Below are 11,013 nucleotides of genomic sequence, written 5' to 3'. Positions count from 1 at the left end.
ACTTATCAGTGAGTGCATATCTAGTGACTTCTTTACACCTACTACTTCTGATACATCTAGGATTATAATCTTCTTCAGCTTTATCTTGACTAATCTTGAATTTTGCTTATATGTCTCTAACACGCACACACACACACACACACACACACACACACACACACACATACTTTTCGTATTGGGATTTGATTTAACTTGATGCAAATATACAATTCTGTGCAGAAATAACTAATGTATTTATGACTTTGATGTATTTCAGTAAAACTTGAAATTGTTTCTTTAAAGATATTACTAATTTTTAGTTTATTCCTTTAAAAATAATTTTATATACGTGTACAATATATCTTGATCATATCCATCCTTCACTTCGAACACCCAAGGTCCCCAGAACTAATTGGATTCCATGGCTTTTAAAAGAATAAATAAATAAATACTTTAAAATTTTGAATCCTAGGTACTTTATTTTCAAATTCTGTATGGGTGCACATGCCTATGTTGGTGTGTAGCTGCTATTTGTGTGATTTGAATAATCAGGATTTTGGATATCAGAGGAAAACAATTAATTCCTTAGGGTCAGCAGGAAGATTTCCCAGTGTGGACGGTTCTATCATGTATTCTGTCTCTACGGTTCCATCACCACCCTTATAATAGAAAGGTACCTGTTCAACTTGTCTTAGTTTCATCGGCAGATTTCAAAGAGAATTCTCCAGCTTGTATAGCCAAAAGTAGTCGATGTTGAGAACTTAGTTTCCATGTAGTTTCTTGCCAGAGGAGAAAAGATTAAAAACACAGTCTTTCCCCAAGAGAAACTGAGCAGCCACCAGCCTAATTAGAGTAGCACTGCTGCAAGCATGTTTAGCTTTTTGGTGTTAAAGTTAGAGCTAAGGAAGGCAATTATGATCTTGTTTTAATGTGAATGAATAATTTTATAATCTATTTAGATACTACATTTTAAGTGAAATAATCACTAGAAAGTTATTATTAGATTTGTACCATAGAAACTTAAGGATAGAATTAATAATTTGGACTAGATATCACATTATTGACTTCCCGATGGAAGAATATCAGTAAGAATTCGATTTCTTCAGAAAAAAAAATGACAACAATGGCTTCCAAGAAAATAGTTTATTTTTCTATAAAATAAATGGCTATTCTTGTTTTATTTTGAATTTTCTTCTCATAAACTTGTTAGTATCATTGAGTTAATACTAACTGTTTGAATTGTATCTTGGGTAATTCCATACAAACTTTGCAAACATTTTTGGTGTTTTGGTTGCGAGTGTAGCCTTTAATGACTGAACTACTTGTCCAGTCTTTTTTAAATGAAAGAATTGTTGGGATATATGTGCGTACACAGTGATTTGGTTTAGAAATACATTTGCATTCACACTTATCCTGCACCTTTTCCATATTCACATCCAATATCTTTTTTTATCCTGCTCTCACCTCCCACCTTGTATTCGTGCTTTCCCCAGATGTTTACACTCCAATTTATTTGTATATTTATACATAAAACCTTCAATTCACATATGAGAAAGAATACAATATTTGTCTTTCTGAGTCTAGCTTATTTTTCTTATACTACTCTTTTTAGCTCTGTATATTTTCCTGAATACACAGCTACATTCTTCCATTGTCCATTTATACCACAATATAGGTTTTTTTTTGCATTCATTTATTGGACAAAATCCATTGTTCATTTATACCACAATGCAGGGTTTTTTTGCATTCATTTATTGGTAGATACTTCATAGAAGTCAGCTTATGAACTAGGTCTGCATGTTCATATTTTCTATGATAAAATCAAAGACAGGCAGAGATGACTTTCAAGTGACAGCAGAGTGAGGATGTGTCCAACGAATGAGGAAGATCAAAGTGCTTACTCTGAGGGAGATACTGGCTAGAAGCAACAGTGTAAAACACACAGCTTTCTATTTATAGATATCAGCTCTGCTCTCATTGTGGGGTGAGCACTGTGGAACATGAAGGTTCATATAACATGGAGTTCCAGTGAGATGTCATTAGTTCACGACTAATGGATTAATTAGGAGATGACTAGGTCAAAACAAGGAAAGTAGGTTAGATATTTAGAAGATAGAATCTTCTGAGTGTTGTATTAGATTGGAAGAATCAAGAAGAGGAAGTAACCATACAAAGCAGGAACACAGAGTTCCTTGTTCCCAGACAGTATAGTAATTTGGGGTGGGGTGCTGTAAGTCTAAGCTTATAAGTAGACTTTACATCATTTATCACTGACCTGTATCTTCTGACTTTTCAAGTACTCTTCCATGGTAAGTTTCAGTATGACTCCTTGTAGGCAATCAGGACTCTTTAGGAAATAAGTTCCCTGAACATCTCAAATCCTTCACAGGTTCAGGCTAGAAAAATTGAGGAATGTCATCCTCATGACGTGTGGTGAGACAGATTACCAGTATCAGATGTTTATGTATGTCTCAGAGAGATGACTCACAGTGAGGTGTCAGATTTCCAAGACATGGTGTTATAGTCATTCAGACGGCCAAGTGATACAGTAAACAAAGTCAACAAACTGTGCATTAATAGTGGTCTAGAAGCCATGAGGATATAGGATGTAGCAAACAGGCTGCCGGGCTTTTTTTTTTTTTGAACTGAGTGATGATGTCTTAAAAATAACACATACATTAATTCATTTGAAAATTATGATGAAAATTATTTTGTAAGTAGTTTGCTCACCATCAAATACTCTCTCTCTCTCTCTCTCTCTATTTATATATATATATATATATATATATATATATATATATATATATATATATATTTTTTTTTTTTTTTTTTTAAATCTATCTTTTTTGTATGCATATGTATGGGTCTATGTGATTGCATGTAGACACCTGTCTGTGAACACACAGGGCCAGAGGAGGGCATCACATAAAATGACATAGTTTCTCTTTGAACCTGGAATGCTAGCAGCAAGCTCAGATAATCTTCCTGTCTCTGTACCTCTCTCCCCCAGAGCTGGAATGAAAGCTTGGGTTATCTCAGGACTACTGGAATCCATATCCTTATCCTTATGATTTCAGTGAGAGTGTTCTTGGCCACTGATCCAACCTTCCAGCTCCCAAATCAACTCTATAAGGGCAGATATCACAATCACCCATTTACAAAAGATCAGTAAATTTGGTCATTTTGGAAAAGTTGTTCAGTCCTACAAGAATTCAAACACAGGTTTAGTCTTTACACAGTGGAAAACCAGTATGCACCATGTGAAAATCATGTAAAAACCTGGTCTTCACCAAAAATCTCTTGATATGTAAGGAATAACATGTCTCTTAGGACTAATGTTTTTAAATTTTTTTGTATTAGATGTCCAAGATATTCCGACGTTCTTCTGGAGTGGGTAGATTTATCAAGTCCCATGTTATCAAGATAAGGTATGTAGACCTGATCTGTAATTTCAAGCCAATACTGTTAAGATGGCAAATCTCATTAACACGGATGCTCACCCAGAGAATCATTGTAGCAAAGAGTTTCCATAAAACTAAAGCAACAAGAATTATGCAATTTAACTGTTTTAATGATTTCTTAGTCACAATGACAAGATAGAAAGTAGTTTACCACGGAGTCTCAGCAGTTAGGTAAGAGAATTTATAGAGGAAGGAGAGGAAATGAAATGATTCTTCAAACCCCCCTCCCCCCTTAAAAAAGGAGCACAACAGAACAGAATGTTCTTTTCATCTTCCTCTCTTTAAGTCTATAGCCATTTCCTGTGCAGTGTTTTTCTTTAATGTCAGACGTCTTCATTGTTATTTAAAAATGCTCTTTTGTAAACCCCCTATGATCTTAAAAAACAGAACACCCCCTTCCCCTTCTGTAGCAGGAAACAAATTGCTTGTTCTTGAGAAGTTTCCCCTCAGGAATTTAGTAGAGGCAGGTATACTTCTATCATTTTGATGTTTTGTTACCATTTCCAAACAATGTACTTTGAATCAGAATCACTTCTTACGTTTCATCTACTTCTGATGCTCTTCATCACATTAGTGATCAGAAATGAGGTGTAACTTCCCAGCCCCTGCCCACAAGAGCTAAGTAGGATCTTACTGTAAGTTGAAGGGAGTTCCGCCCTAACTCAAGGATTGTGAAGAATGAACTGCTGTTGGGTCTGATTGACTGTTGATGGATTGTGGTGTGGTTTATCCAGAGGCTATTGAATGCAACTTACAATGCTTAATAAAAATCTTTATTCTTTTAGTATATAAAAAAAATAAAATGCTCTTTTGTTTTAACACTTGGTAGAGTGTGATATACAGAAATTAAATATGGAGTTGCCATCAGAGCCTAAGCCTTATCTTTTTGTATAGTTATTTATTCTGTGCATGTTTGGACATGTGCATCTGTAATCATGAGCATGTCATCATGTGTGTGTGGAGGTCAGAGGAAAATGCATAGGAGCCAGTTCTCTACTTCCCCATGTGGATTCCAGGGATCAAGCTCAGGTCATTAAGCTTGGCAGAAAGCACCTTTACCTGCTAAGCCATCTCACCTGCTCCTGTATGTTTTGATATAATGTTTAAAAGGCCTAGATTCCATACTGAGATAGATAGATAGATAGATAGATAGATAGATAGATAGATAGATAGACAGATAGATAATAGATAGATGACAGACAATAGTCAGGTATGATAGAAAGGATATATATGGCTACTTAAGTGCTTTATGATAATTATTCTTTTTCTACTTTTTTTCCTTTGTGTCTTCTTACTTCTTTTCTTTGACTTTCTAACTAAATTCACTTTCCAAAATCTACTAGAGTCTTTCCAGCCTTAACACATGATATGAATTTATATATTTGAATCATTGATCACATTATACACTTTTATAAACTACTTCCTCTAAAGATTGTTTATTACATGAATACCAAATACCAAAAGTTTCAGTGTTTTCATACAATATTTATTGCATTTCCATAGTTCAACTCAAAGGGAGGAGCAAAAGAGTGGGCGCTGGTGGGCATTATATTGTTGAGTTGCCACAGGATCTTCTATTTCTGCCTGAGACAAGAGAAGCACAAGACCTTCACAGTAAGGGACATCATTTCTGCCCACATGCCTCTGGTTTCGGTAAACTTCAAGGCTAGAAACACAGTATAGGTATGTGCTCAGGAGGCAAAGGACAAGGGATGCAGTGAACCACATGGTCTCTGCCACACTTCACTGGAGAGTAATGACCTCCACTACCAATTTTGTTCAAAATTCCTTAAAAAGTATATTCTTTAAGTAAGCATGAAGTCTGATTTAATGAGCACCTCACAAACTCTCAAAGCCAAGGAAAGGTAGAGGACAGTCTTCCCATTGCTAGCCTGTTGTGTTCACCCCTCCAGTGCTTGCTAAACTCTTCATCATGCATCCCATCTTGTTGCCTTCATCTGAATACAATGCTAAGTCTTGTGTGCACAAAATCATTCACAATGTTTCTCGAAACTCATGGAGACCACAGAGATGGAATTAATTGTCTCTTTTTCTCCAGTCCAGATGAACAAGGAGTGAACATTCTTATAGTGCTCATGTTTCGATACCCATCTACTGATAGTGCCGAGCGAATCAAGAAAAGAATTGAAAGAACTTTTTATCAAAGTCTGAAGATCAAACAGATGCCTTTGACTATTAATATACCATCATTCAGCCTCACACGTAAGTCTTTTGGTGCTGTTTGTCAATTTTCTAATTCTCTTTGACTGCAGTCCCCTGCTCTTATCATAAAAGTCGGGTTTATGTAACTTTCAATTTAGAAATTTACCTCTTGTAAATCTGTAAGTGGGTTTGGAGAGATGGCTCAGTAGGTAAGAACACTTTCTGCTACTGTGAAGGACTCAGGTACAGTTTCCAGCTTCCATATGACAGCACACAATTATCTGTAACTCAAATTCCAATGGAGCCAACACCTCTTTTGACACCCTTGGGCTCTTATATGTACATGGTACATGCAAATGTACACACACACACACACACACACACACACACACACACACAAGTAGAAATTGACCAGCTTGAAAGAAAACTAAAATAAAAAGTCACTATCAGGTAAAATTTAGAATTACAATTTTTCCATATTTTATGATGAAGTTTCAATAATTTTTTACCATATCATACTACATATTTTAAAATACTCCAAATGGTAGGCATTATTTTTAACATTTTACAGGTGGTAAAATGATTGAAGGCCCTGAGACATGAATCAGCAAAAATATGAGCCAGAATTAAACAGAAATATTATGAACCTCAGAATATTTTGTGAGTTAATTTTGGAGAGGTTGTTGCTGTTGTTGTTATTGATGATGATGATAATGTTGTTTGTTTCTATAAGATTTTCCCCATTTTTGTGAGTGTGTGTGACTATACAAGGCTGGGCACACATGTGTGCAGATGTTAATGGAGGATTAAAGAGGATATTTGATTTATTGGGGATAAAATTACAGGTGGGTGTGGATGCTGAGAACTGACCCCAGGTCCTCTGCAAGAACAATAAGTGTTCTTGACCACTGAACCATGTCTATAGCCCAGTTACTTTTTGTACCAAAGAAACAATCATGTGTATGGAGAATGAGTCTGAAATAAGAGACATGTCCTGTAAAGAGGTCCTCTTATTTATAACTTCAAAATATTTCCCTGTTACTTCCAAAAGAAAAATATAACTTGTTTTTCCCCAGAGTAGAAGAAAATTAAATTAAAATAGTTCATGACATTAAAAGGAAAAGCACCTTAGAGCTAGAAGAATCCAAGTCAAGAGGGATTCTAGTGTTCTCTGACAAATCAATTAAGAAGTAAAATACTTCTTCAAATGAATTACTGTTTTGGATAATATTTTAAGATGCATGGATAGGACATGTCTTTTTTTCCCTTTATTTCTGTTCCTCAGTCTGTTGTCTATATCTTAGAACAGCAGGCATTCCAGCTATATGGCTTTACTTCATGAATGTCGAAGTTTAGTTACTCTTGATATCATGTTAAAGAGGGAAGGGGTTTGGAGATCTTTTATGTACATTTTTTAAGTTGAATTTTCTATATATTACATAGAGATAATGATCATGTTATTTACTATATATTATGTTGATTGTTACTACATTATAAAGAGAAGTCTCAGAGCAAATCTTAATTATTAATAATACAACTATGATCACAAACTTAAAGTAAAAATCAACCATCAAAATTTACTGCATTATTAAAGCTATAATCGAATTTCTTACAGTTTTGAAAAGTAATTTTTGGCCTTGGCTATATGCAATGACATTTTTATCATATAGGCAACTTTCATCAAAATAAGTATATGCTTATTTTGATAAGCATAAGTATCTAACCTAATGCTTAATAGCATATATCTATTTGCATATATTTTCTTCTGTTATACACATCATTCATTTAAAAAATGTCTCTGGGAAATCTCTTGTAAGGATTGGGACTCATATTTCTACTTGGACTTTTGCAACAGAACAGAATACTTCAAAGTATGATGTTTGGCATGGAGAGTACTTTGAGCTGAAGTAAACCACAAGGGCTCTCAGAAACAGTTCTTTCTGCACCTCTCTCACCTGCTTTCCTCTCTTCTGCTCCAAGGCAAGCCATAGCAAGTAGAATTCCTCTTTCCTGAAGCCAGTACTGGGAATCTGATCCCTAACTACCTTTCTGTGTAAGAGCAGGTCATAAAGGAATATGTTAACCCTTCTAAATATAAGACCTTCCTGTAAGAGGGCCCCGCCTGGGGAAGAAAAAAAAAATGCTACTTAAAGGGTTGACAATTGATCAGACTAGGTCTCCTTGACACTCTTATCACTACATTGTTTCCAGCTACCTTTCTATAGTGCATAGCTGTGGGATAAGAGTTGAGAATGGGCAGCATCTTTGCATAGATTTCCTGGGCACTTCAATGTGAGAGAGGATCTCAGGGAGAAGTCAGCAAGGTGCATGGGCAGATTTCCTAATTCTTGTTAGACTAAGACCTTAAAAGTGGGCACTGAGGGTCTTTCCCACCAATGGCCATTGGAAATATGGACAAACTATACTGAGTGACAACAACAGTTGTGGAAGTTGGAGGTTACTTCTTAGACTTTGGCTATAGCCCCCTAGAGAAAACCACTAGGATATGTCCACTTGCTCCTTCTTTCCTAATCTTTTTACTTGTTTATAATAGAAAACCATGAAATGAAATTCTCTGAGTTCATTTTCAAATGAAATTCCATTATTTGAGTCAATGATCAAGTCAGAAAATTGTGATATTACTTGGCTATAAAACTTCAACATCTTACTGAATTATGAGTACTTTAAATAATTAGGAATGTTGTTTATGAACATGTGAGCAAAATAGCCCAGAAAAGGAACTGTGTTTTCATGTCCACTAACTTCTATCCCTATATTACAGCCATTGACAGCAAAAAGATGAGAAATCTTCTCAATAGCCGTAAGTTCCAAAATCATTTGTTTATTTCATAATAAACAGAATGGATGTTATTTATAAATAACTACCACAGATCACCAACATTTTCTCTTTCTTCTTATACTTTTATAAATCAAAACTTAATCTTTACTTTTTTATTTTTAATACTTAACATATTAGATTTATATCAATATGATTTTATTCTTTATAGCTTTTATATGATGCATAGTATTCTAGCTGCTAAATTAATATTCTTAAAAGTATCTTTAACATTTCGAGAGAGGTCCAAGTTGAAGTTTTTCTTGTCACTTTTAAGGTTTTTTATCCTTTTATGCATTCGAGGTTTACTTCCTGCTTTACACCTGAATATATTTTGAGTTTCTGTAGGCAAACATGTGCCTATGATCAATGTTGTGAGAACACATGCAAGTCTTTTCAAAGGTTGGTCAATTGAAAATTTGATATCAGGGAATAATAATTTTTCTAAAGTACTCTTATATTTTATGAAATGAAAAAACATTATTTAAATTAAAAAATAAATCAAAGATAATAAATAGTGTCTTCCTGTTACATGAAGGACAAATTAAGACATATATTCAGAGTTAGGCTGAAAAGTATAGTATTCTTGGCTTAGATGTGGAATCTCCTAATACCACATCCCACTCTGGTACCCATTAGCTTGGATGTACAGCAATTTGTGTCCCTCTCCAAGGTTGGGCTTTCTTAGATAACAACTATACTGCTATTTATCCATGTAAAATAATTTAAAGAATATCCAGACCTTTGATGTTCAATAATGACCTATGTGTTGGTAAAAAAAGAAAGATAAAATGGCTCTAGAATGGTCAATAGTAAAACAAAAATCCTTTTCTGAACTTCACATGCTGCCATGGACAGATTACCACAAAGATGTTTCATATCTGGAACACAAGCTACTATACAGAATATTTTCCCTAGTCTACCTATGTCTTAGAAGTTATGAGGCACATCAGATTGGTCAGTTTGCTTTTTGAGTTAGACTTGCAAAATTTAAGATTATCAGAGTTTTTGTTAGTTTCTGACCTGTGAGCTTGCCCCAATCCCATCTCTCTTCCTCAAAGGATGCTAAGCTACCACATCCTCATTTGACATTAAAAGCCCAGGTCCACCTTCCCTTGGCAGAATACTTGGTCAGTCTAGCTGACTTCACTTTTCAGCTTCTAAATCTATTATTCATCCAACTAAAATTGTTTTCATTTTGCTTGTCTTCTAAGGTCATTTATTATTTTTTGCTCATATTATCTAGCTACACTGTTTCTTTGTAAGAGACTTATTTTGCATCCTTGGCTGGCTTCAGGCTGACAAAATTCCTGTATAGGCAGCTCAAATGCTTGGATTACTAAAATATGCCAAGATGCCAGGCTGTTTATGATTTAGGCAGAGAGCCAGAAATTAAGTTCTGAACTAAATGCCTAAGCAAAAAGATAAATATTGCTTTGAATCTCATGGCAATAAATTATAGATATAGAAATAGAGATAGAGATATGTGTATATAGCCAGAGACTGTGTGCTAAGGACAGGTTAGAGTGACTGAGGCAAAGAATTTTCTAAGTACATTCTTTAAATACAAATCATGATTCTTTTTCTTATTGTCATGAAAACAGACGACTATGTGTTTCTTTGTCAGGATGTGGGATAAGAATGTCATCTTCAAACATCCCATTACCAGCATCCTCTTCTACTGAACGAATTGTCCAAGGGACGGAAACAGCTATGGAAGGAGAGTGGCCATGGCAGGCTAGCCTACAGCTCATAGGGGCTGGCCATCAGTGTGGAGCCACACTCATCAGCAACACATGGCTGCTCACGGCAGCTCACTGCTTCTGGAAGTAAGTTCACAGGGCTCTGGGGAGCATTTGTTTCCTAATCCTCTCTTGCTATTGATTTCAGTCTCACCAGCTTTTCCTCTGATGTGCCCCTACTGAGCCCTCTACATACTAGAAGAGTATGTAGTATTGATTGTATCATTGTGATTCTAGTGTTATCTTTCCTATAACATTACAGTTTATTCATTATGAAGACTACTATACTTGTCTTTTCCACACAGAAGGAGAAAAGTTAGCCACCTTGGTTCTGTTCCCCCACCAATATTCTCTGTAGCTTCTTACAGTCAAGCCCCAGTGTTATTTGATTACAAAAAAAAAAAAAAAAAAAAAAAAAAGAAGAAGAAGAAGAAGGCTTAGAAATCTGTTTTGAGGCACTCCCTTCTCATTGCATTATCCAGGAAACCCCATTGGGTGTGAATGACTCAGAAGGTGTTTAGAGGGTAGCCAAGACCTACCTTGTCACTCTGTCTTCATAGCATGGAATTCTGATCGTGTTTAGCATAACCTGAACCCTCAGCTTGATCTTACAGTTGTTGCTCTCAAAAATTTGACATACACAGACTCCCTAGAGAACCTGGTGATTGAAGCACATGATCTTTTCTCCCTCATCAGCATAGGGAGAATCTCACAAGACAGGAGGGACTCTGAATAAAGGCTACTTGCTTACACAGTGACACTGCCTATGTGTGCTCCTAAATAGCTTTACTCTTCACGGTGATTCTTAGAGGCAAAAAAAAAAAAAAAAAAA

General features: G+C 35.4%; 1 protein-coding gene across 1 annotated transcript in view; it reads left to right on the top strand.

Annotated features, from left to right (window-relative positions):
* Positions 1-11,013, top strand: part of LOC110330758 (transmembrane protease serine 11F) — an 81,557-nt gene that overhangs the window by 57,661 nt on the left and 12,883 nt on the right. Inside the window, exons 5-8 of the mRNA XM_021211056.1 lie at positions 3,340-3,407; positions 5,500-5,663; positions 8,386-8,424; positions 10,067-10,268. Of these exons, the coding sequence (XP_021066715.1) occupies positions 3,340-3,407; positions 5,500-5,663; positions 8,386-8,424; positions 10,067-10,268 (473 nt within the window). The remainder of the gene's footprint in view (positions 1-3,339; positions 3,408-5,499; positions 5,664-8,385; positions 8,425-10,066; positions 10,269-11,013) is intronic.

Source organism: Mus pahari, chromosome 13 (assembly GCF_900095145.1).
Source record: "Mus pahari chromosome 13, PAHARI_EIJ_v1.1, whole genome shotgun sequence".
Taxonomy (NCBI): Eukaryota; Metazoa; Chordata; class Mammalia; order Rodentia; family Muridae; genus Mus; species Mus pahari.
The sequence above is the reverse complement of the archived record's forward strand: the minus strand, read 5'-3'. Positions and strand labels throughout refer to the sequence as shown.